Source organism: Dioscorea cayenensis, chromosome 18 (genome assembly GCF_009730915.1).
Source record: "Dioscorea cayenensis subsp. rotundata cultivar TDr96_F1 chromosome 18, TDr96_F1_v2_PseudoChromosome.rev07_lg8_w22 25.fasta, whole genome shotgun sequence".
In the NCBI taxonomy this organism is placed as follows: domain Eukaryota; kingdom Viridiplantae; phylum Streptophyta; class Magnoliopsida; order Dioscoreales; family Dioscoreaceae; genus Dioscorea; species Dioscorea cayenensis.
The window spans coordinates 20,807,865-20,834,553 of record NC_052488.1 but is presented as its reverse complement, the minus strand read 5'-3'; the positions used below and the strand labels follow the sequence as shown (position 1 = coordinate 20,834,553).

Genomic DNA, 26,689 nt, shown 5'->3' with positions numbered 1-26,689 from the left:
CATGATCACCCCAGCTCTTCAGAAATTCCCTTTGGACATGAGCATGCAAGTACTTCAGGGGTTCCTTTTGGACATGAATGTGCCAATTCTTCAGGAGTTCCTTTTGGATATCAACACGCAGGTACTTCAGGAGCTCCTTTCAGACATGAACTCACAAATACTTTGGGTAGCATTGGAGAGATGCAAGACTTAGACCTGAACTTCTCAGGTAGCATTGGAGAGATGCAAGACTTAGATCTGAACTTCTTAGGTAGCATTGGAGAGATGCAAGACTTAGATCTGAACTTCTCGGGTAGCATTGGAGAGATGCAAGACTTAGATCTGAACTTCTTGGGTTACATTGGAGAGATAGATCTGAACTTCTCAAGCGCATTTGAAGTGACACCATTTGACAACAATCCTCTTCAACCCCAAATGCTGCCTTTTCATAGAAAAATGAATTAACAGTGATTTAGTGCTAAAGGTATAGTACTTTCAATTTAAAACCTATGATGTAACTTTAACTCAGACCAGTTTGAGTAATGTTGTTTGCTTGCTCTGCTTAATCTGTCGTTCATATGGTTATTTTAATTCAAATTGTGGGCGCCGTCGAATTTTCCATTCAAGTTTATCTTTATTATTTGGATTGACATGGAGAATATACACTCCATCTCACACACAGAATAACAAACTTTAAGTTGAGTTGTGTTGCCCAGATACTTATTCATGAGAAATATGGACTGCTACCCTTGCCAAATCCTCAACTTCCTTCTCATGGTAGAACTTATTGTTTACAAATCTTTGTCCTAGTCTCAGAAAAATAGCCACTCATGTTCTTACTGGTTACCATTGAATTTCTCCCAACCGTTTCCCTAGATCTTTTGCAAGGAACTCTAAATGAAAACTTTTGAAAATTCCCCTGGCTTAAAATGTGCTCAGTGTTGTAGTTTTAGGGCTTATATGCATATCACACAAATCCTAAACCATTAAAATATGTTGTATATATAAGCATCCATTATTGAATATAGTTCTGCAAATATAGGAACTGGGAAGAAGAATAATATAGTATAACAATTAAAAGCATTTAATGAAAAACACAGAAATATGCGGTAATGGAACACAAGTATTAAAAAGACCTTTGTAGAGAATACAACAAGTCAATTCTCTTCCTTCATCAAAGGCCCCTGCCTCTGTAAGAGCAAAGAATTGGTAACAACAAAGACAGAGCTCAAGGCCATCAATCCACCTGCATGACAAATTTGAATTTAATGATATCTCATCCACTGATCTATGGTTTTCCCCCTTCACCAATCTAGTAATCTAATGACTTTCAAGAAGTTTTTTGAAAAGTTACCTGAAAGCGATGGTGTCATGGCAAAATCAAATTGTGGAAGTAGTATCCCAGCAGCAATTGGGATGGCCACTAGATTGTATGCTATTGCCCAAGCCAGATTCTGATGAACTTTGGCAATTGTTGCTTGAGCAAGGCCTAGAGCATCAACTATCTACAAACCAGACATCAAACAGAAACAAGTTAAGGCAATGCAGCAATTGCAACTTCTTCAATTTATACAGAAGAAAGGCAGATTTGCACATGCATGCCTGGCTATATAATGAAAATACACACTATAACATGAAAGCAGAAACCTGTGATAGTTTGTTGCCCAAAAGAATAACAGAAGCTGCATCTGATGCAGCATTCTCTTTTGCATCAATTTGTAAAGCAATTCCAACATCAGCAAGTGCCAGGGAAGGTGCATCATTTATACCATCACCAACCTGATACACGAGTTTTCATTCAAGGCACCATTTGTCAGGGCCAATTGTAAAAGCATCAGCTTTATTTTTATGAATACTGTGGTAAACTTGCTCATTTATAGCATGAATTGGCATACCATTGCAACATGGTGACCCTTGGCTTTTAAACTTGATATGGCACCCGATTTATGCTGTGGAGTTAAAGAGGCACTGATATTATGCTTTGGAATTCCAACCATTTTACCAACACTTGCTACTGCCTCTTCACGGTCACCTGATAAAAGGAATGTTTCGATTCCCTTCTCCTGAAGCCTTTCATCCATAAGAAAAAAAAAAGGAATACATTTACCTAACAATGAAGTTTAGAAGACTGAATTTAAGAACTAATTGAAATAGACAGGTGCCATACATTTGATATTTGACCCTTAAATGGGAAAGACTAAGCAATTTCCCTGATCCACTCTAGTGGACTTATTGAAAACAAGAATACTACTATCAGGTTCGAATTGCATTGCACCCTGTACCATGTGGGAACTCACCTGTGTACAGTAGACAGCGCATCATGCCGTAAAGGATCAGATAGTACTATTGCACCAATTATTCCATCTCCTTCACGCCCAACATAAACAACAGACTTCAAATGGTTTGATGAAGATAGCTGGTCGGGAAACAAGAATGCCAAATGATCTTCTAGATTTGACAATTCAGATTGAGTGATTTTTTGCTGAAAACGTTCATGAACCCAGTGCTTCGTACCAACTGCAACCAAAGATCCATCTACTTCTGCTAAGCAACCAAAACCTGGTTCTGTCAATTGCCCTCTTGTGGGAGGGAGTTCTAAATGCATCAGCTCTGCTTCATGTAGAATGGCCTTTGCAATTGGATGAGATGCTGTTTTCTCCACCGCAGCAGAAAGGCGAATAATTTCAGATTCTTCATAAGCCAATGAAGCAACACCGGTAACTGCAGGTTTTCCTTCAGTTAGGGTCCCTGTCTGGAGGATGAAGCAAAGGTCAAAACGTAAGAAACATAGCATGTTAGCAGAGTTGGATGTGCTATTTGATGTATTAAGTCCAGTCACATCAAATCAAATACAAAGTCCAATGAGATAGATGGCTACTTTGTCTAGTGCCACAAGATCAATCTGCGCTAGTCGTTCCAATACATCTCCCCCTCTTATGAGAAGTCCTTGCTTAGCCCCTGAACATATGCAACAAACACAACACTGAGGTTCAATATTAAGGTGCATCAAGTCGAAAGCAACTCATCAGATGAAATAATCAAACAGCACATGGCAGGCAATGTAAATTGATACAAGCTGAAGAAATCATAAACCACATAAAGTGTTATAAGCACATTTGGTGTGTTACCAAGGGAGGTGCCAACTAAGATAGCAGTGGGAGTAGCAAGCCCCAAAGCACAAGGACAGGAAACAACCTGGAGAACAGACAAAGATTAATTCAAAGAATCCTAAAGAACAAAGTTATGATATATGTGGCATTCCTTTAAAGGATTCAATTTCAAGCGCATAGTGTTTCTACAACAAATATAAATAGTGAGAAGAAAACATGTTATAGCATGAATCTTGTGCAAATTAATATTTACCCAGTTTCTAAACAAAAGAAGATTTATAAGAGAGATTTTATGAGACAATATTGCCAGAAATGGATCTTGAGGATTTTTATAAGAACTAGCAATTTATTTTGGTCAGTGTATTCCAGAGACCCCTTCATTGTGACCAGTCTTAGATTTAGATAATTGCTACTCACCAGTACATCAACGGAAAGTTTTAAGCTTAAGAGCAATGAGTTTCCATCAGGTCCTGCAATGCCATTGAGCAACACCTCCGGAAAGATATTCACACCAATATAATACCTAGGCAAAAAAAACAAAGACTCAGAGTGCACAACATTTTCAAGTCACCATATAACTCTCTCTCACTCATTAACAAAATTATCTTTCACAAAAAAATCAGATAGCCTCCTAATAGTTTAGACAAGTCCTGGAAGAATCTCAATATAAGAAAATAACTGGTTATTACATTTGTGAATTAATTCACCTGCAACAACATACAATGCTTTACAAATCTATATGTCATGTTGTGTAAAACATGTTCCTTTAGTGTGCACCTATTATCCTCAAAAATTTTCCTCAAATTTCTAGCAAGCTCACCAACCTTTTCTCACTCATGAAATGACAACCAAAGAAATAAACACGATAAAGTATAACAGAATTTTCATCTGGCTTATTTTCATTTGTTAGCTAAATCCATTTTTTTATTCCCACATTTGAAGTAGAGTGCTAACCATCATGATTCATGACCTGCCTTCGCAGCAAATATGGGTGATCAACTTTAAGTTGCCATCTAGTCTTCTCAACCAAAGATAAAGTGGGTATACCTTAGTCAAAGAAATTCCTAAGTACCCACTTGTATTCAATTCATTCAAACACTTTGGAAAAAGATCTTTGCCAGCTTCTCAAATTTACACTTTTTAGCATCTTAAATTGAGATTGTACATGTTTTGAGAAAATTTCACCATCTAAAAATAAAAAATATAAAAATATAAAGAAAACCCACCAAAAGGCAAATGTTGCTGCTGATAACGACATCACACTGTATACAAAAGGACCTGCAATAGAATCTGCAAGCCTTTGAACAGGCGCTTCATGTCCTTGTGCATCCTCAACCTATGACAGGGACACACATGTAAAGATCTTAACGCATCCGAAAAACACAATTTTACACTAAGTCACAAGCAATAACTGTAAACAACTTAATTTCCTACCATGCGAATAATTTTAGCGATTGTTGACATAGCACCAGTTGTGGAGGCCTCAATTCTCAAAGGACCATCCTGCAATACAATTTTTTTTTAAAAAAATAATAATAATTAAGATATAATGTTATAAAAAAACAATCTGGTCTGAGACTGCCCAAAATACATGATTATCCAAACCGCAACAGAACTTGCCCTTGTCAGAATATTAGACTCTATACAAATCATTAAAGATAAAGCATCAGAACCTCCAATTTAGCTAATATGACAACTAAACTGAGGTGCAGCCAATCCTTGATTCATGAATAATTCTCTAGTGTTCCTAACAACAAACACGATAACTAGGCAAAATCTACTCATGAATAATTCTCTAGTGTTCCAAACAACAAACACAATAAATGGGCAATAGCCATTCATGCACTTCACTAACAACACCTTCCCCTCACTAGTCCAAAGGCATAACGTAAATATCATTAAAAATTAAGAACAAAGCCAAATTAATTTGGAGAGAATTTCAGTGGGCAATTAGCTTTTATTTTTTCTAGATACACTCATTCTCATTGAAATTTTAACCGCTCATTAGAACTAACTTCCTAAATTCAAAGGTCAAGTTTGACAACATAGTAACATATACGGAGATCATGTTAACCTGAGTTTGGCAACATAGTAACATATACAGGAGATCATGTTAACGTGATCTGTGCAGTGTTTTATTGAACTATAACGCACAATGCCACGATTGAATGTTGATCGTTATTCCTGTTGTAGTTCTAGATTATGATACCAGTGAATGTATGCCAAACCTTTTATGGCAAGCCAATTAACTACCCCTGAATAAGTAATTGTAGCTTTTTAGCTTGAAGACCATACAATCGTGTTAGATAATTTTAAAGGAAAACCATAAAAGATTTGAAGTGGAAATTGAGGTATGCATATTGTTTATCAAAGAGTATAACAACTTAAAACATGCAGCAGAAAATTAATAAAACCTACCCAGTTTATTGTTCCTGCAGAAACAAGCAGACCTCTTTCCTTGAAAACTGGAAGAGACTCCCCAGTGAGCATTGATTCATCAACAACACTTCTCCCTGCAAGAACCTTACCCTGTACACATGCATGATAAAGACGTTTTAGAGCGAAAAAACAAGAATTTTTTTTTTTATGAATGAACAAGTCAATTATCTGACTAATTATGCAGACACAAAAGCTGAACAATCTGTTAGCTTTTTTTACAAGCTCAATTGTTATTTCTACATCTATAGCTGCAAGATATTGACAAACATAATGAATTTGTTTTAACAAAAACATTTTAGGCAAAGAATTGTTTTTTATGTAATTACTCCAAACCAAAGAAAGTCATTAGCAACAACCAACAAGAAATATCAGGAGGGCAGCAAAAAGAAAGTCATTAGCAACAACCAATGAGAAATATTGGGAGAGCAAACCATAAAATGAGATCCCCCTCATTCACAATCTAGCTTACAAGTTAATGTAGAAAACTTTGGATAAAAAGTAACCTAAAAATAGTATATTCTCTTTGCATATAGTTGCTTCCCATGACTAGAATGAATTGAAAGCAATCAATCACTAAAGTAAATAAAATTAATAATTTTCAACTATCCATTAAGGAAAAATGAATGAAATAAAATTGAATATAAAATCAAATGATAGATAGAAAACACAGTTAGAAGGCCCTGAGTATGGAAGAGACATACATCAACAGGAATAGTTTCCCCAGGCAAAACCATGACTGAGTCTCCAACTCGGATGTCATCAGTAGGGACTTCTATAGTAATTGCATCGGCATTCAACACACTATCAGCTGAAGGACTATTATCTGATGAACTAATCACTAATCTTGCTTGAGAAGATACCAACGACTGCAAAGATATTCACCAAATGAGATTATAAACATGAATGACATATCAACACAGGAAGAACAATCTACAACAGCATGATAAACACATTGATCATACTGGACCAATGGTGTGCAATACAAATTCAATACCATAAGAACAAACAGTGCACACATTGGCCAGTTTGGTGGGGTGTTACTAAATCTATGAAGTTATGGGTGAATGTTTCTCAATAATAAAATACTGAGAAGTACATGATAAGCAATTTAAACTGATGCCACAAACTCATAACAGTCAATTTTTGCATGTACAGAACCCACCAATACCTTTTTACAATTCATTTCAACTTCATGACTCTGTAGAAGTATGTTATCTTATAACAAATATTATGAATTTCATTAACAATTTCTGAGGATGTTCTAAATGACATACTCACAATAATATTGGGGTAATTTGAATTTCCAATTTGTAGTTGCAATAATTGAAAAGATAGGATGATGTCCCAGAAAGAACTTTAAAGGTTAGAGATTAACAATATAATAATGTACAAACAACATTTTTTCAGTACGGCTAGTTAGTTGTTATTGATGGATTTCTTTGAGCAAGAACACATCATTTTGTAGGTGAAGTTACTGCATGGTTTGTCACTCTTGCATGGAAATTTAACTTAAAGGAATATGATCAGTGAATGTTCAACAAAATTTTCTTCTTTAAGAGTTTTTTCTGATCATTCAGGGAAAAAATTCATAGTTCAAAGAGTGATGCATGTGTTCATCTACCTCCAAACATGAAGCAAGTCAAACCACACAAATATTCATTTGTAATTTTCACTCTTTCCGATAGTTTCTTAAATCTCAGCCCATAGATTGGTCATTAAACATAGAAATTTGGTTAACAGCCAACTTTGAGAAACCCAATCCAACAATCAAGAGACTATACCCACTGATTTACTATAATTATCTTATACTTGTCTAAAATTTGTGGTTTAATCGATTTCGCTTGTCCTTGGAAAAATTCATCGGAAAAGAAAACAAGAAACTTGATCTGAAACCTTATATAACAATTTTAAGTGAGACTTGTCAATTACCAAAATACAACACCAGACAAAGAACAGGCTCAAAAGGTCAAAAGAAATGTCAACTTACCAGGAGCTCATTCATATCACTAGATGCTTTAAGCCTAGCCCTTTCTTCAAGAGCACGCCCCAGAAGAACAAAACCAAGAAGCATGACCTGCATACTACAAAAAGAAATTTGATAAAATGAGAAATTCTTATATTAAACTTCTACAAGAAATAGGGACAATTCATATTTGATATTTCATAGATAAACTGCTTTTGCCAGATGAAAAGGCTATATAAACACTATTTCATAGATGTTCTACACAAAAATAGGGTGGAGTTCCTACACTAACATACATGATGACAGAATTCTGTGCTAAAACTTCTGCAAGCAAAAGAAACAATTCAGATTGCACTCTCTTAAAAAACAAAAACAAAATCCATATTCAAATTTTGAAAATAAAAATATGAACAACAAAAGCTAAGTAATGAAATCGATATCAGACTACATATGATCATCGATCCTCATTGTCTTTTAGAAGCTTGAGTGTAATAGAAATCCAGTTTGAGAAATAATATCAAATGCCACAAAATCTAATGGCAAAGCTCAACTAAAATTTAAAATTAACCTAAAGGGAGAAACTAATATTAATAATCTGGAAGATATATGGATAAATGAGGCATATGATCATCAACAAAGAAGACCAGAAACAACCTTAGCAAGTAAAGGTTCTTATTTCTACTGAATGAGATACGAAGTGAGCACAAAAATTTAGATGCTTTTCCATAAAATAGTAATATTGTATTGTAGTTCACTCACACAAAACTCACTAATGGAACATATGGTTCAATTATTAATGATCAAATGTACGAATATTACAGAGTGAAAGCATACAAATGGGAGAAGATAATACTACAAGTAAAATGAAATTGAACAACACACCGGCTCATCAAAAAATGTTTCTTCCCACTGAAGCTCAGGGTTCAAAAGTGAAACCTACATCAACAAAATCACAAATCCATAGATGAAACATGGCTACAAGAAGTCAACTTGGAAGCTAATACGGAATCTAAATCCAAGTCAACAATAAAAACCACTTACTGCACTAATCAGGAATGCAGCAATTGATCCAAATCCCACAAGAGAGTTCATATTTGGTGACCTCTTCACGAATGCTCGAAGACCATCTATCAGCAAATCTGAAAGGTTCACGCAGAAAGGAATAATTCTCAATGCTTATGTATATGAAAATGAGCATGTAAAATCATTTTTTAAGCACATACAGAATTCTTTTAGGGTTTGTTTGGTTGTGGGGTTACCCTATGGCACTGACCAAGCACCCTAAGATTATCCAACAAATCTTCTATTAAAAAATTTATTTACTTTAAAAAATATATTTAACAATTAATATTAATAACATATATCAATTTTATTAAACACCTATCATTAATTAGAGAGGTGAATTTTTAATCTAAAAACATTTATTTTGATCGATATTAATTAAGTGAGAGAGCAATGGATCAAGCTTTCACTTACAATTGGAGATTTGCTTAGTAATGGACACATTGAAGTTCAGAAATATTCAGCAGTGACTTCGTATAGCATTTCGCCGAATATATATACCACAAGGTTTCAAATTCAGCTTTTATTTGTTACTATAAATCTTTGTTTCAACTTGGGGGCATGACAAAATAGGATGGTGGCCAACCTAATATTTAGTGAAAAATGGTGTTCAAATATTTGGCTGGACTTGATATTATTAATATTAATATTACATATTTATTTTCAGCAACTAAATTCCTATCAGCCATCTAACACAAAAATCCACGAAACAAGTCAGCTAGAGCAAAGCAGTTGTACATACCTCTACCAGGTCCAAGTAACGATAACATAGCAACTCCACCTTTAAAATATGGGTTCTGCAATATCTCCCATAAAGACCCTGCATCAACCAAATCAAATCAAATAAAATAGCAACAGCCAATGAAGAAGCATGGCATACAGGTAAGACAGTTCTCTTATGTCCTTCTGAAGCATAATAAAAAAAGTTTGGTAAACAGGGATCAAATCAACTCTCCACAGATACGGCAATGCCCTTCCTTTACAATCTGGATATAGAAACTACACTGCAATGGATTTTATATCACAGAATTGATTAGGGAAAAAGACCTTCAAATAATATTATCATTTTCGCAAGCACATAACTTATTCTGGATTTCTCACAAATACTCTCTGTTGTTTGAAAAAAATATTCACTTAATTTTGACCCTCAAAGCACAGATCAAATGCTCATATCGGTATGTGCGATAAAATCAACCACAAGATCAGCAAGTCTTTGCATTAAAAAGAAAGAAAAGAAGTGAATTCCGAGCCAAATCATTTAACAAGACAAGTCATCAGACGTACCATGACCGACGTGAATCCCAACGGAATGCAAGAGATGCGAAGCATGAGCCCCACAACACAGCGCCACCAGCGTCCAGGCAAACGCAAGCTTGTTCCGGCTCTTCACTAGCAACTCCTCCTTCCTCGCCTTCATCTCCCTCCACTTCTTCACGCTCTCCCCAACCCCATTCCCCATCCCCCTCCTCTTCGCCGGGAACCCCATCTCCGTGAGCCTCCCAGCCAGCTCCTCCGCCACTCCAACAACATCCACACCATCCAAAACCCCAGGCTTCAGCTTCACAGCGGAGGTTTCCGTCACCATGTTGACGACGGCGGACTCAACACGCGGATCCGCAGACAAGATGGTCTTGACACGGACGGCGCAGGCGCCGCACATCATACCTGACACCTCGAGAAGCAAAGGCGACGGGGGAGAATTCTGTTGTTTTGGTTCTCCGGCGGGCACGCCAATCTCCACAGCGCGAGCGAGGGGAGTAAATGCGACATGGCGCCGCCGACGATGGAACGGAAGCAGGACAGAAGGAGTCCAGAATCGAGGGACGATGCATTGAGATTTGAGCTTAGGGTTTCGAGGAATCGGTAGTTGGAGAAGAGAAGCTGCCATTAGAGAGGAACCGCAGCAATGGAAGAAGATGACCAGCTCTTAAAAAAGTCCAAAGATGATGGTTTGCGGATGCGGGTCGGATTCATACTAGATCCGATTTCGGATCCGATAACGAACCGGAAGATTTAGTTCATCACGTAACGTAACCTTTATTTGCAGTGAACTTGCCAACAGCTAAGCTAATAAATCAATGAATAACCAACTGATTTATTAATAATTGGGCCTCATTAAAATCCTCACAAATAGTAAAAAATTTGAATTATAAAAGTGTGAGTAGTAATTATATGTGAGTAATTTTATCACTCATATATACGTGCAGTTCCATCTCCATTTATTTCGCTGAAATTTGTACATTTTTATATTTTTTTTAGCAATTAACTACTCATTTTAATAAAAAAATAAATAAATAAACTAATGACGAAGTAAATTATTAATATATGAGTCTCATATATTAATATCTGGGGCTCACATTTTTTTTTTTGAAGTATTAATAATAGTTATGTGTAAATGGTCCCAAGGTCCGCATAGGTCCTGACTCACTTGCTACAGAGAGACTTATGCATATTTTTTAAAGGCCGAATTTAAAAAAAGAAAAAACTACTAATGAAGGATCCGACTCCGAAACTGAAAAGATATCGGATCTGAAAACAAGGACAAGATCCGAACCAATAATGTTATGTTACTTATGTACGTGCTGCCTTGGTCGACGTTGTACGGATGGGTGCGTGGCGCGATATGAACCGCAAGATGTAATTCGATCACGTGTAAAACGTGTGACGGTTGTATTATTTATTGGATTGAATGCCATGTGGTTAGGTGAGTTAACGTGGGCGGCGAGAACATGCTCTTAAACTCCGTTAATTATGTGTCCACTTATGAGTTAATTAGATTTAAATCACATGGTTTATTTAGTCTTGAGTTCCATTATGTTCTTTATTTTTATATTTAATTAAATCATATATTTTGCAGATTTGATATTTATTATGTATAGTTTAATTTCAATTTCACATTAATCATATTTCTTTTTTACATTAATTAAATTAATTTTTTTATATTTGTTATAACTATGTGTTTTTTTGCCAGTGAACGCAGTTTCTATATTCAGTACATTCACATAACAGGTGGTATGGTTTTTTTTTTTTAATGAAAAACATTCCATATAAAATTGAATAAAGATATATATATACACACACGTGTGTGCTACTTGTCCATGATGCTGGTTGACTGCCACTAGTATACATGATACCAGTTGAGTGTCACCCACAATAGATAATCTTCTTCTAAAAGGATTTTTTTTTTTTTCACCGTTTTCCTTTCAGAGCCCAGTTATTTTTGTAATTCCCCTTTAACTAGTGATGGATATTAGAGCTAAAGTTTTCAAAAGGATTTTGATTCAAAAAGATCAAAGGTCAAAGGATTGAGAGGTTAAATTGGGTTAAATTAGATCAAATTTTTATGTATAATATAATTTATATTTTAATATTGAAGAATAGAAAAATTTTAAATATAACTTTTAAAGATTTATTTAATTATGTCTTATAAATAAATATTTAAGCACACCAACAACATAAAAATAAACATGTTCAAATCTCGACAAATTAGAAACATAAATATGGAACACACGACTATGAAATCTGTAACTATAAAACATAAAAGTATTCACATTTATATTATTTTTTTTATATATTTTAATAATTTGTATAAATCATGACATTTATATATATAAATTTTCAACCATGTCATAGAAATGAGTCAAACAAAAATCTTTGAACTTAAACCCATGCATGATTTCATAATTAAGAATATTTTCTAATTCAAAGTCTTCGGAATCATTGTTTGCATTATCGGCTTCCCCAAATGACTCTAAAATAAAATAAAAATAAAAAACAATGCATTTTAATGGGAGCATGAAATTTTACTATTAAAAAAAAATTAAATTTATATAAAAAATCCTTGCAAGCAAGTGGGACTCAAGACCCGCCTTAATAAGGGTGCCTTAACCAGCTAAGCTTTGAGTATTCACAACTATGAATAAATAGATCATAATAGATAAAGGAATCATATATATATATATTTTTTTTTTGAACTAGCAAAAAAAAATAATGCAAACCGGGTAAAAAAAAACCCGCTGGGTCACAAGTTTAATCCAAGTTTTTTTCAAATTAGGGGTTTTCAATTGAATCCGACTTGTCTTAAGATTGTTATTGAATTGAACTTGTCTTAAGTTTGTTTTTGGGTTTATTTGGTCAGATCCACTAGCCATGTCCGGATTTATAAATTTTTTTTTAACACATAGACAACAAGCACCCCCCATTTAAGGGTAAATCAGAGATGTGCACGTGTAAGGAGCAGAGTTTAACGCTGACTAATATGCTCTCACCGGGTTTATAAATTTTGGTTGAAACTTTATTTAATATTGCATAGAATTGAGGTTTTGGTGATGTCATGTTTTGTATTGTTATTTATTTTAATAAAATTAATTTAAAAATATATATAATAAATAAATTTAAAATGCGATTAAAAGTAAATATAATATTTATTTGAAAATTTTGAAAAGGGAAAAGTGAGGAAGTAAAGCTAATTTTTTTTAAAAAAAAATTCTATTTAAAGTATAAATATTAATGTAAGAAATTAACATAAAAACTTTGAGAAATCACCATCTAACCGTCCATCACAAGATCCATCAGGAAATCCAGATCACGATGCATCCCAGACCGTTGATCAAATTGAACGCCTTTGAAAACCCCTACACGTTATCCACCCCGATGCCCGCGAGAACCCAAACCATTCGATCCATGGCCGGGAGTAGTGAGCCCCCTCGGAGCGGCAGCAACGGCGCCGGCGCCGGCGGTGGAGCTCCGTGCGACTGCCTCCGCTCCGGCCCGCCTAGGCAATCACTACTGCCTATTCTCCAACGAACGGTTCCGACACTGGTTTCCGCTGCCGAACGCTGCGCTCTTGCCGTTGCTGAGCACCCGCTCATCAAGCCTCTCCTTTCCTTCCAATCCGAATCCCGGCGCTTCTTCCAGGTTTCTCCGAATTCCTCTCTCAAATTATCATCTCGAGTTATATTTCGGAAATAATCCAAAAGTTAGCCATTTGTTTGAGTTGTTATGGCGTTCCACAAAAGATAACCTAAATTTCTTATTTTCCTCTGATTTTCTACGTTGATGTCTAATTTATCATATGGGCTGCAAAAGTTCATGAATGAGGTCTTCTGAGCTTCCCAAAATACCCAGTTTTGCTTGCTAGTTTTACTATGAAATATGGATTGAATATTTGAATGCAAAGTCATCAATTTTTTTCTATTTTTCCTCGGATCTTATTTAATTTTCTATAGCTAGAATGATGCCTGCTTTATCATATTTGCTCCAAAAGTTCATGAGCGAGTCTTCTGAACTTCCTATGACTTGCTTTGAACTATGAAATTAATGCAAAGTTGACAACTTTATAGAATTTCACATGCATCTGTTCCCAAAAAATAAAAAATAAAAAAAATAAAAATAAAAAAAGCTATAAATAGAATTCATCCTTGACTGAGTCTGCAGAACTATTGTCCTGATATGCATTGTAATTTTTGAATGCAGGTTCATTTGAGGAGCCTTAGGATGCAGAACTCTATAGCTACTCACAACTTCGCAGCCATCTTGCCAGGCGACTCGGTGGCAGGGCTGGTGGTGGCCAATGGTATCACTAACTTCTTGAACATATATAATTCCTTGCTGATTGTGAGGCTGGTGCTCACCTGGTTCCCCAACTCTCCTCCAGCAATTGTTGCCCCTCTCAGGTATCCCTGCTGTTCAACCACTGCTGTCTTCATATGTTTTCAGGTTTTGAGAATGGATGGAAAGTTAACTCTAGATCTAATCAAATGCATGATAATCAGTGTGCTTAAAGCGAATTTGTTATAGATGAAAGTACTGTGTGTGTGGTTTAATCCGTAAAGGAAGAACCAAGCTTGCCAGGGTGTTACTAAAGTTCACTTGAATTCAGTGATCAGCTATCCTACTAAGTAACTGATACATTAGGTAAAAGATCAATGTAAGCTATGAACCAGAATCATTTGCCATGTCTGAATACCCTTGTCAGCAGCATCAACATCTGGACATCCTTTGTGCCTCATTTATGTACTTTTTAACATGTCATGTCAACCTCAAGTGAGACTTGACAAAAAATTTCTGCTATTCCATAAACTCTTCATTTAAAAGCTAGGGTAGTGTTGTGTGTTTGTGTAATCTCTTGAGATGCAAATCTTCAAACTCACATCAAATTAGGATTGGTAGATGGAGTGATTTGTGGATCTTAGACTGATCTTCTGTCTTCAGCTTGAGAACACTTTAGCTTTCCATATTAGTTCTCGTGACTTGCTAAATAGAATTGAAATTTATTGTATAGTTCAATTGCCTTGATTCGATCTCATTGCTCGACTATTGTCATTGTCACTAATTTCTTTAGTTACTATATTGATACTCTATTGAGCAAGGATTTTGTTGGTCCTCTTTTGGAACACATATGAATCTTGATTACATATTTGAAAATATATAGCATATGAGATCTATTGCTTTATGGGTACATGCTTGATGAAACAAATGGTTGTGACTACCTAATCTTGCAAATTAAAAATGTCTAAACAGGTCTTGGCCAAACTGATGCACAATTATTCCCATAGATTTGCTGAAAATCTGGTACACATTGAAAAAGCTATTTATTCATTACCAAATACCTTAGTAAACCACTGCATGATATAATCACAATAGTATTGCAACATATATCTAGGGGTGTGAAAGATTCTAAATCATGCAAAACCATGCAAACTAAAAAATGCATGAAATCTTGCTTTGATGCTAATTCTCTAGATAGCAATAAAACTGTTATATTTATTAGCAAGGTTGATTGATTGCGCTAGTGGAAATGGCTCAGATGACTACATCAATGTTCTGTGCTCTTACTTCTTGAAAGCTGAAGCTTTGTTTTTATTTCTAAGTCAATGACTTTCTCTAACATTGATCAATTAAACATTTCCCTTTTCACCAGCACTATTTGTGATCCCTATTTGAACATATTCCGGGGGATTATTCCGCCTCTTGGAGGTACACTAGACCTCTCACCGATATTGGCCTTCCTCGTCTTGAATGCATTTGAAAGCACTGCTGCTGCACTTCCTGCCGAACTCCCAGCTGCAACAGAATCTAAGCAAGGGGTCTCTTCATCTCCGGCTATGCCTTTCAATCCCACTTCAGCTCAGAAAATGTGGATAAAAAGGGTGAGCTGCAAGAGATCTAAGAACTCTGAAAATGTTTAGTCATGTGTTTGTAAGACCCTATTCTAAGTTGTCTACTGTAAAAATGGCCACTTTTGTCTGGCTAATAGAGTTGGAGTTGGCACTAAATTTTTGTGATTTCAGATTTGACAAATTCTAATGTTTGTGCCTTCTTTCTTGAATACATTCGACCTCTCTATTTTCTAATATCAACAGCAGAAATCTTTAGTTTGTCATTATTCATCAATCCAAGCCAACCTGATTTGCAGCATTTTTATATAAAGAATGCGAGTAATTTGATGATCAATAAATAAAATTAAACTTATATATGCATGTTCACAAATGATAATACCCTCCATCTTACATCTGAAAAAAAAGGGTAAAATGGTAGGAGAACCAATGTAAATTTGCAATTTTCTAAGTTTAAATCAAAACAGTATGTACGTGAGATTTCAACTGTACAATGGAGAATTGTGATCACTTTTCGTCCGTTCTCGTGGCCATTAGTTTGGTGACCGAATGCCGTTGAATCAAAAGAATTTTGTTAGCCAACTCTAATGTCTGCATGATCCGGATCGTCAGTGTCTATGAAAGATTAGATCTTTAGGTGCATCAAGTAATTATGTTGTACTAACAAGCAATGTGCTGCTGCTTCTACAATCTGTGAATTCACAAGGGAAATCTGATCTATAATTCACAATACAAATCTTGATCCATATATATGATTGAAGATGACTAATACCTGAAATCCAATCTTCTCGTACAGTTGCCGAGCGACCACATTATACTTATTCACATGCACAAACACCTCATTTGCACCTGAAAAGATAACACCAGCTCTAATCTGATGCTTATTTGTAATACGCAAATTATTCATGTGACAAATCCTTCATTGACTATAATGATTTTACCGTTTGATCTAGCTATTTCTAAAGCCAAAAGCAACATGTTGCTTGCAACACCTCGGCGGCGTGCAGATTTAGGAACATATAAGTTTGCGATATACCCATATCCTGGTCCAGGTGCTCTGCTGCCGAAAACTGGGGGCTTTACAATCTCCTGTTATCAAATAGGTAGTCAAAATTCATGCATTAGCACATAACAAATAGGAAGCTGATGCTCATGTCAAAACATACCCCAGGAAAGGTTTCTCCAGAGAAGAGGCGCCTCATGCTTATGTCCAGGGTCCCAACTATGCTTTTCAATACTGTTTGTTTGTCATTACTTTGGTTTCTTCTCACCTGATACATTCAGATGGTAAACTATGAAGCTAACACTTTCTTCCATTTAATACCATGCTTGCATTTATTATCAATGTAATAGACAGAAGCAACTTGATAGTGTACTGGAATAATTCACTGGAAAAGAAAACAAAGCTCAGAGTAGATTTTAAGAACACGCTATCGATATGTATGGCTCTAATAGGAGCTCTGTCCCCTCATCTTTCTGTTCTTCATTATTCCATACCACAGAATCTTGAGAACAACTTTTGTAGATAAGATCACACTAACTGTAATTCTGTAAGGTCTGCCTTCATCAGATTGAATGCACGCAAGTCAAGTGAGTATTAAAGCATTTATAGAAAAACAGTGGAGTTGGCTTGAACATACCGCAACAACACAGGTGCGTTTTTCACCAAGTTTACTAGTGCATTGCATCTTTATCGCTTTGAATACCTGTATAAGAATTAACATGGAGCCATTCAAGGCCAACTAGACAGTTTTAGCTTCAAAAAGTTTAAAAAGATCATTGCTTGAAAATTTAATTTGTTCATAGAATAACAAGTTTATTCATTTAAGTAATGCAAGCCATCCACATAATGGAGAAATACAGCCAAAATAACACATGTATTCATTACTGTTTGCTACTTGAAACAAATTCTGATTTCAAAATTCGCCCTTTCTGTTTTCTACCTGTATATTTCAATAAACCAGCCTTGAAGAAAAAGTATAATTTGTCTGTTCACCAGGAATCCATCATTTGAAGCATGTAATGTAAATAAGCATGAGAACTGATTAAGGAGATTGTTTTCTTATAACAAGCATTATTGGTATGATCTTAACCAATAGAATAAACAGAGGTTTGTTTATTAAGGAATTCTTCCTAAGTCTAAAATGATGAAATTTAGGGAAAAGGCAATTTAAACTATTAAAGTTTTCCATCTCAAAGCAACTATATATCATACCCATTAGTACCACTTAAACCCAGAATTCTATACTCAACAATGAACTGAAAACTGGATGCCTTTTGAAATTATCATAGCTTCTCAATGAGAAAACAACACTAACCTTTTGTGCAAATTGCGTCTTAAGATATGGAACATTGCTGTAATAGAGAGATTATCCAAAATCAGTATCACTATCATTATTTAATGAGCAAATAGAAGTGGGAAAATGAAAGTATAGATGTGTTCTTTGCAGGGAAATAGAAGAATTAAAAACAAGTTTTGTATTTGAATTAGATAAGGAAAAAGCATCTTACTAAAAACTTTGACTTCCTTTCTACCTCAAACCAAGCACAGCTTTATATAAAAAGATGGATTTCCTGAATTTGTTCACCATCTTGTTTTCTCAATCCAATCACAAACACAAGGAAACAGTTTTCTCAATCTAAACACATCCTAAGACAAAGGGAAAAAAGGATGAAAAGAAGTTATTACCCCACATCAGGTCGGTCTTCCTCCCACTGGCACTCTGCCCTTAACATAGCTACTACCTGTCATGGATGAAACTTCATCAAAGCTCAAACCTAACATATGTTTGACTTCCATGATAGAAACAAGAATCAAACACGAATTCATCCAAGAACAAAAGATCTCGAGAGAATTAGAATCTCACCCAATATTCTTCATCAAAGAGGACCTCTCTTGCAAAAAAATTCCCAAAAATTCTTCTATACTGACATTCAACCTGATCATCCGCCACTTGCAATCTATCAAACCGGAGATCGGGCGGACTTGTGGAACTCTGATTGTTAGGAGCTGTTGGAAGGCCATCATTGGTGCCGTTTAACCCTTTCAATTCATCAGAAGAAGCGGTAGAATCCCCATTCCTGCAAAATTCCAATCTACATGGACAACAAATAAGAAATCATCCATAAAAATGAAAACTTTAACTTATCCAACAACCATACGCTCATTATATTTCCACAATTTTAAGGAAAATCATAAAAATTCATACTCTGAACCAATGGCGCCACATCAAATTCACCTTCTTTCCCATGAACAAGGGGAAAAAGATCATTCTTTTAACACAAGACAAATCACATTAAACAAAACCTAATCATTAAAAATAACCATTAAGAATCACATCAAACAATGATTCCACAAAACTAAATATTCAAGAAAGACATTTCTCTCGGATTTGAAGAAACACTCACTTCTTAAAACAGACGGACGACATGGGAGGAGGACGAAAGCCAACAGTGAGCACCGGAACACAGCGGAGAGTTGAAGAAGGCTTCGCGAAGAGGGGCATGGCCTCCATGATCACCAAGCTGAAGCAATGGGAAGAGGTCCAAGCGAGAAGAAAAGCCTCTCCGGAACGGCCTTCTCCGTTACTATTCATTGCTATATATCCTTTTGCGCTTTTAGGTTTTTTTCATATATATCCCTATAAAATCTGGATATTGCAAAAGTTCATTTTGCACCCATTTTCGCGTATAGATCCCCATAAATATATTTTTTTTAACATTAGATCCAAACTAATTCAAAAAATACTTAAAACCTTATTAAAAACAAGTTTAGACCTCACCTAGTCCATATAAATATAGTTTTTAATACATAGACAAGGGTTTAAAGTATTAAACATGAAGCCTCTCAATTTTTTAGTTTTATGAGGCTGTATTAGCAATTTGAATTTTGTGCTGAGATAATGGTTAGGAATTAGATAAGTTTTTGCAAAAATTTGTTTTTATAGGGGTATATAGTTAAAAAAACATGTTCATATCTTGGTCCTTAATGGTGGCTAATTGGTTGACTCCTTATCTAAAATTATTGCATTTCTAAAGACAAAATTGCCCTTAGTTGGTTACAGATTCAATTTTGAAAATAGGGAGATTTTTTTTGTAATTATGAAATAGTACTGAGGATAAAGTGGGGAATAAGAAAGATTTCAGAACACGGCAACGCCCCCACAGGAAAAAAAATTGAGATTAAGCCAAACTAATTATGAGCAATCTCAATCTCACTGTTTCTTTTGTTTGTATGTTATGATAAAAATAATATTTATATATATGAAAAAAAAATTATATTTTTAAATTTTATAGAAAGAATAGAGAACATAATATTAGTAGCCATTGGTAATTCAATGGTAATTTACCACAAAATACATAAATGCTTTGAGTATTTTTTTACTATTATTTATTGGTCCTGGTATTTGTTCACATCATTATTAACGTGTTATACATCAGCATCTAATACTAATATTCATCAATATTGTTTGAGTATTGTTTGTTGGTCTTCTATGTGAAAAACAATGTTTTTTTCCTATTTATATGATTATATGGTAGGATTTACTCATAAAAATTATTAAGCTACCGTAATTAATGTAATTTTATACATATCTACTCTTTTGACGGTATTTATTACTGTTGTAAAAAAATATGATAATTTCTGAAAATTTCAATTGATTGCTAAGCACGTGAACAAAAATATGTAAACAATAATTTTTTTATAAATAATTATATACGTATATAAAAAATTTTTATACCGGTGCATACATGGAATTATGTACTTGTATAATAGGATCCATTTACCAAAAAAAAATCAACAAAATATGATCATATGAGAGCCTCACTCTTTTACTATAGAACACAACTTTCTTTCCATACACACTCCTACTCCTACACAAACTTCACCAAATTCTACTAATAAAAAGAGAAAACCCCTCCTCAACCCCTGAACTATACTCCCTAGTGAATCAATCATGGCACATATAGGTTTCACCATCTTGAACATCCTCTTTTGGATTCTCTTCTTACTGTATAAATTCTTAAGATGGTATCAAGAGCAAGAAGAATACAATGACAATGACGATGACGAGCAAAACTTCGATGGCGTAGAATTATCGGCACATGACCTGAACCAGTGCAACAGACAACTTGCTACTATTCCCATAATAATCTACAAAAAACCTTCTTCTTCTTCTATTGCTGCTAATGCTACTGTTAATGAAGATAATGACTCAAGAGTGAAGAGTTGCGAGTGTTCTTGTGATATTGCTGCTGTTACTGAGAATAGTTATTCAAGAGTCAAGCATTGTGAGTGTTCTTGTGATACTGCTGATGTTATTGAAGACAATGGCACAAGAGTACAGAATTGTAAGTATTCTGGTGATCATACTGCTGAAGTTAATGAAGATAATGGCACAAGAGTACAGAATTGTGAGTGTTCTCTTAGTAGTAAGTTAGATAATGATTTTGAAGAGAAGGTTTGTGTGATTTGCTTGGATGAGATTGAAGAAGGGGAGACAGTGAGGAGTTTGCCAAAGTGCAAACATATGTTTCACCAGAAGTGCATTGATCCTTGGTTAATTAAACTGTCTTCGTTTTGTCCTGTTTGTAGAACTCGTGTGATTAACCGTAGAGTTGAGCCTCAGAGTTTTCACTGGGTCAATATATATTAATGTGTCATTTTTGAGATTTATTTTTTATTGATCATGCTATTGAAGGTGTACAGAGTTCAGCCCAATGGTTTTGGCACATTACAAATAGAGTTCAAATTTGGCTAGACTCTGTGGTGGTAACGGATTCCCAGTCATGTGTAGGGACTTATTGATAAACCCTATATCGTCAAGTGAGCGCACATGGATTAGATAATTAATTCTCAATCGATACACATCCATAATGTATATAATGCTTATCGCTTTTGTAAGATCTCTAAACATGTGTTATTTGAATGATATTGTGGATGGATGTAATAGTTTTTACATTGCAATTATTCTATGATAAGATTTAAATTTTCATTTATGTCAAATAAATTTAACATTGTCTACTTAAAATAAAAAAAAAGAAGATTTTTTATGATCCTTATTAGGTAAAATCGGAGCCAATTTGAACTCACATCTAATTTTATTTTTATTTTAAAAAATTGATAAACCACCAACTTATTATCCTTATCAAGTAAAATAATTCATTTTTATTTTGAGTTTCTAAAGACTAAAAAAAACAAAAAAAAAAATTAGAAGTGTTATTATAATAATTTATTTCTGTTAAACAAAATTCTTCCTTCCCTCGCCACTCAATAAGAATTCTTCACGGACAATTTTAACTTTATTTTACTTATCAGTATGAAAACAATTTTTTATAAGTTAATTTAAAAAAGCTATGAATAAAATTTTAAATATTGAATTTTAAGTAAGAAGAGGGAATAAAGTACCAATTATCATATTGCAAGAATTATATATCAAATTCATTATTGCCATTTACTCATGGTTTTTATATATTATTTATAATATATATATAATTAATTTAATAAAAACTAATGAATTTTTAAAAGTAAAGTGATTTTTTGTAATTATGAAATAATAATACTAAGGTTAAAGTGGAGAATAAGAAGACTTCAAACCACGGCAATGGCCCCACGGGAAAAAACAAAAAGAGATTGTAAACCAAACTAATCTGAGCAGTCTCACTGATAATATTTTTTTATTTGTACGTTATGATAAAAATTATATATATATATATATAATATTTACTTTTTATAATTTAATAAAAAAATATAGAGGTAGTTTGATAACCTAACACAAAGTTTTTAAATATTATTTATTAATCCTATTTAGGAGAAATAGATTTTTTTCTCTTTTAAAATTGTATAGAAAGCATCTTTAATCGTTAAACTATCTTAGAGTTTAATACATATGCTACCTCATCAATCCATTAAACTCTTACTCATTAAACTATCTCCCATAATAATTATACGAGACCCGTAATCATTTCATCCAATTTATTAACTATTTACATTTATATATTTTATTAAAACATATTTATTTAATAAAATCTAAAATATTATTAATAAAATTATTATATAATATATTTTAAAAATTAAAATTCAAAATAAATATTTTAAAAATAATAACCCCTCGGGATAAGGTTTACAACAATAACCCCCATATTTTGTTTATTTTTTTCATTTTTTTGTGTAAAAAATATTTTTTTAAAAAAATATTAAATATTTTTATATTTTTAAAAAAATTATTAAATTAAATTAACTAATTTTAAAATCTTCATTATTATTAATAAAAATTTAAAATTTAAAATTTAAAAAAATTTAAAAATTAGTAGTTGACAATATTAAATTTTATATGTTTTAAAAATTAACCATGGCTCTTGAAATTTTAAAAAAGTAATTTTTTTCTAAAAAGGGGCCCCACAGGTTGAGCGCTTAGTGATGACTAAGCACTCATAATGGGGATTTTTTTTTATTAAACACTCATTGAGGGTAAAAACATCCTACTAAAAATGTCGTAAAAGTTAGTAAATCATTATAATTAGTGCACTTTTCATATCTTCCTGTTTTTTCTTATAGTTTTTATTGTTTTTATAAAATATATAAATTAAATAATAATTTTTGAAAATTTCAATTAATTATTAAGCAAGAGGAACAGAGATACGTAAACAACAAATTTTTTTATGTATAATTATATATTAATATATATGTATATATACAATTTTTACAAAGGTGTATACATGGAATTAATTACGCACTTTTATGGGGTCCATATACAAACAACTTTTGTATCTCAAATTAAATTTAAAATATCATTTTTAAATAAATAAATTAGAAATTTCCTTTTTTAGTATTTTTACTCCTACTCGAAGTCAGACTTCACCTGGCTCTACTTATAAAAAGGGAAACCCCTCCTCAACACTGAACCAAACTCCAAGTGAATCAAGCATGGCACATATAGTTTTAATCATCATGTGCTTAATCTTTTGGATTCTCCTTCTCTTGTTTCAAATCCTAACACGGCAGCTCAGGCAAGAAGAATACGACGACGACGAGGAGGAGCAAAACTCCGACGTGTGGCCGGGCATAGAATTAGCGGAACATGACTTGAACGAGTGCAACAAACAGCTTGCCACTATTCCCCTCATCATCTACAAAAAAAACCTTCTTCTTCTTCTTCTTCTTCTATTGCTGATACTGCCCCTACTGTTACTGAAGATAATGACTCAAAAGTGAAGAGTTGTGAGTGTTCTTGTGATACTGCTGCTGTTACTGAAGATAATGATTCAAGAGTCAAGCATTGTGAGTGTTCTTGTGATACTGTTGCTGTTACTGAAGATACTGATTCAAGAGTCAAGCATTGTGAGTGTTCTTGTGATACTGCTGCTGTTACTGAAGATAATGCTTCAAGAGTCAAGCATTGTGAGTGTTCTGGTGATGCTGCTGAAGTAACTGAAAATAATGGTACAAGAGTACAGAATTGTGAGTGTTCTGGTGATGCTGCTGAAGTTAATGAAGATAATGGAACAAGAATACAGAACTGTGAGTGTTCTTGTGATGCCGCTGAAGTTAATGAAGATAATGGCACAAGAGTACAGAACTGTGAGTGTTCTTGTGATGCTGTTGAAGTTACTGAAGATAAATTATGGCACAAGAGTACAGAATTGTGTGTGTTCTATAACTAGTAATGTTGATAATGATTCTGAAGAGAAGGTTTGTGTGATTTGTTTGGATGAGATTGAAGAAGGGGAGACAGTGAGGAGTTTGCCAAATTGCAAACATATGTTTCACCAGAAGTGCATTGATCCTTGGTTTATTAAAATGTCTTCGTTTTGTCCTGTTTGTAGAACTCGTGTGATTAAGCGCGAAGTTGAGCCTCAGAGTTTTCACTGGATCAATATTAATGTGTGAGTTTTGAGGTTTATGGTCTATTTTTTGTTGTTGTTGTTGTTGTGTTTTTCTTTTTAAGAATTACCAACACTCTACAAGTAAAATTCAAATTTTGAATTTTTTTAAAATATAGAAAGGAATGAAGTATTGTAGATTTGTAAGGGTTATATATCAAATTTATAATTTGTATTTTTCATGGTTTTATATACTATTTATAATAATATTATTATATATTATTAATTTAATAAAATTTAATGAATTTTTAATTAAAAACTAAAAATTTTCTCATATGAAATGGTGATAAAAACTTGTTTGAATATATCATAGTAACTTAAAATAAAACCATTAATTTTTTTATGAAAAATAGAAAGAAATTATTAAAAAAAAAAATCAAAAAGCTCATAGTGTAGCGACATTGATTACACTGTAAAAGACATCAGTGTGAGGATTTAAGATCCGTAAGTTCAAGTCACATATGATACAAGTGATAGTGATGAATTTTCAGTTATGAGTGTGAATTTGTAACTCAAACCTCATGTTATACCAAATGAGAGTGTGAGACCCATCGCTTAATTAAATCACAGTCATTGATATTATTTTTTTAATCATAGCAGTTGATTTTGTTTTCAATTTCAAAACCCTACACGCCTCTTCGACTCCATTTAATTTAGATTGCCGTTAGGAAAAAAAAACGTCTTTCTCTCCCTATTTGCAAGTGGTGTTGGCGGCATCCATGGTTGATTCAGTATTATTGTTGAGGTAAGTATCCTCTTCCTCGAATCTTTGATTAAAACGTAGAATTGTTATTGTTGTTTTTTAGATCTTGATCTGTTATTGACGGATGTTAGTGATGGATGATTTATGTTAGCTTCTTGTTTGAGGAGCTTGAGATTAATTTGATAGATTTCATATTTCGTTTTTTTAATAATGGTAGAACCCCTTCTGCAATTTTAGGGGTCTTAAAAGGTAGAATTTGGAGGAAAGAGTAAAATACAAAACTTGCAGAGTTCGACCTTGGTTAAATACTTGCCAAAATTCAAAATTTTTGCAGTTGTATCCTATAAGGAGGGGCTGAGGGAGGGGAGGGTGGCGGCCCCCCTGTCGCTGGCGAACCCCCCTTCCTCCCTCTCTCCCTTTTACTTGGGGCCGGAGGGAGAGGGGGCCCCCTTCCTTCCTTCTTTTCCCTTCTCTCTCTCTCTCTCTCGGGTTTTTTTCTCCCTCTCTCTCCCTCGGTAAAGATTTTATTTTATTTTATAATATCTCTCTTTCTCTCTCTAAAATTTTTTATTTTTATTTAAAAAAATCAAATTTTATACAAATTAATCCAAAATCAAATTTTGTACAAATTAATCCAAAATCAAATTTTATACAATTTAATCCTTATCATCCTTATCATCCTTATCATCTAAAACATAACAAATCTTTCTCTCTTTCTCTCTCTAGAGTTTTTTTTTTATTTTTAAAATATCAAATTTTATACAAATTAATTCAAAATCAAATTTTATACAATTTAATCCATATCATCCTTATCATCTAAAACATAATAATTTTTAAAAAATATATATACAAAAATTTATTCTTTAATCTATTGATATTTTATAAATTAAAAAATCTATGTTTGAGTTTTTGATTTTTACAAATTAATTTATATGATATACAAATTATATTTTTAGCAGAGTTTTTTAAAAATTTATTGTTTAACAACTGTTTTTAACAATCTAAACTATAAATTAAACTATAAATAAATTTTAAAAATAAAAAATTTTATTAATTGATTTTTTTTATTTTTTTTTATTTTTTGCAATTCACCCCCATATCCTATAGTTTCTGGCTCCGCCACTGCCTGTAAGATATAGCCTTTGAATGCAGGTGCTTCGGGTAGGATTTCTGTGTAGGCCGCGTTTTTTATTTATTTTATCATTTTTTAATCTGAATTAGACGTTGATTTATGTATGAAAGTTGTAGTTTGTGAGATATAGCTCTATTAGTATAATTGTCTCGGATGATATTTTTGTGCAGAACTTTAAAATTAATGAGCATTTTTGATGATCATGTATTTTGAATTGGGTAAGGTAAAGAATAGAAAAGTTTTTAATTATTAAGTTATCTTATTGTAATTAGTTAAATTTCATTGTTTTTGAAGTTGTATATT

General features: G+C 33.5%; 3 protein-coding genes across 4 annotated transcripts; 1 reads left to right on the top strand and 2 right to left on the bottom strand.

Annotated features, from left to right (window-relative positions):
• Window positions 1–994: 994 nt before the first annotated feature.
• On the bottom strand, window positions 995–10,474 carry LOC120282294 (copper-transporting ATPase PAA2, chloroplastic). Its single transcript, XM_039289071.1, has 17 exons — window positions 9,838–10,474; window positions 9,296–9,373; window positions 8,533–8,630; window positions 8,374–8,427; window positions 7,516–7,602; window positions 6,230–6,394; window positions 5,508–5,618; window positions 4,524–4,592; window positions 4,316–4,425; window positions 3,507–3,612; window positions 3,108–3,174; window positions 2,858–2,937; window positions 2,277–2,731; window positions 1,875–2,049; window positions 1,627–1,758; window positions 1,334–1,484; window positions 995–1,225 (listed from the first exon to the last, which is right to left on the bottom strand). The coding sequence occupies exons 1-17, from the start codon at window positions 10,439–10,441 to the stop codon at window positions 1,137–1,139; spliced, it is 2,631 nt and encodes an 876-aa protein (XP_039145005.1). The 5' UTR covers window positions 10,442–10,474; the 3' UTR covers window positions 995–1,136.
• Window positions 10,475–13,215: 2,741 nt separating this feature from the next.
• Window positions 13,216–15,910, top strand: LOC120282310 (ylmG homolog protein 2, chloroplastic). The gene is made up of 3 exons (XM_039289091.1): window positions 13,216–13,470; window positions 14,029–14,228; window positions 15,476–15,910. The coding sequence occupies exons 1-3, from the start codon at window positions 13,237–13,239 to the stop codon at window positions 15,741–15,743; spliced, it is 702 nt and encodes a 233-aa protein (XP_039145025.1). The 5' UTR covers window positions 13,216–13,236; the 3' UTR covers window positions 15,744–15,910.
• Window positions 15,911–15,976: 66 nt separating this feature from the next.
• On the bottom strand, window positions 15,977–19,236 carry LOC120282308. 2 transcript variants are annotated; one of them, XM_039289090.1, is made up of 9 exons: window positions 19,080–19,236; window positions 18,539–18,767; window positions 18,361–18,416; window positions 17,990–18,026; window positions 17,312–17,377; window positions 16,838–16,942; window positions 16,613–16,748; window positions 16,444–16,520; window positions 15,977–16,362 (listed from the first exon to the last, which is right to left on the bottom strand). In XM_039289090.1, the coding sequence occupies exons 1-9, from the start codon at window positions 19,184–19,186 to the stop codon at window positions 16,297–16,299; spliced, it is 879 nt and encodes a 292-aa protein (XP_039145024.1). In that variant the 5' UTR covers window positions 19,187–19,236; the 3' UTR covers window positions 15,977–16,296. The 2 variants fall into 2 exon arrangements, with proteins under 2 accessions (XP_039145024.1, XP_039145023.1); XM_039289089.1 differs by having other exon boundaries at window positions 15,979–16,362; window positions 16,613–16,760.
• Between the last annotated feature and the right edge of the window lie 7,453 nt (window positions 19,237–26,689).

Bases quoted from the DNA above. Each gene is read 5' to 3' on its own strand.
- LOC120282310 (XM_039289091.1), top strand. From the start codon at position 13,237: ATGGCCGGGAGTAGTGAGCCCCCTCGGAGCGGCAGCAACGGCGCCGGC. The intron at 13,471-14,028 runs GTTTCTCCGAAT...TTTTGAATGCAG, and splicing joins AATCCCGGCGCTTCTTCCAG to GTTCATTTGAGGAGCCTTAG. The intron at 14,229-15,475 runs GTATCCCTGCTG...CCTTTTCACCAG, and splicing joins GCAATTGTTGCCCCTCTCAG to CACTATTTGTGATCCCTATT.
- LOC120282308 (XM_039289089.1), bottom strand. From the start codon at position 19,186: ATGGAGGCCATGCCCCTCTTCGCGAAGCCTTCTTCAACTCTCCGCTGT. The intron at 18,417-18,538 runs GTGAGATTCTAA...CATCCATGACAG, and splicing joins TCTTTGATGAAGAATATTGG to GTAGTAGCTATGTTAAGGGC. The intron at 18,027-18,360 runs GTAATAACTTCT...TCTCTATTACAG, and splicing joins GAAGACCGACCTGATGTGGG to CAATGTTCCATATCTTAAGA.
- LOC120282294 (XM_039289071.1), bottom strand. From the start codon at position 10,441: ATGGCAGCTTCTCTTCTCCAACTACCGATTCCTCGAAACCCTAAGCTC. The intron at 4,426-4,523 runs GTAGGAAATTAA...TCCCTGTCATAG, and splicing joins TCGCTAAAATTATTCGCATG to GTTGAGGATGCACAAGGACA. The intron at 2,732-2,857 runs GTAGCCATCTAT...TTCATCCTCCAG, and splicing joins ATCTTGTGGCACTAGACAAA to ACAGGGACCCTAACTGAAGG.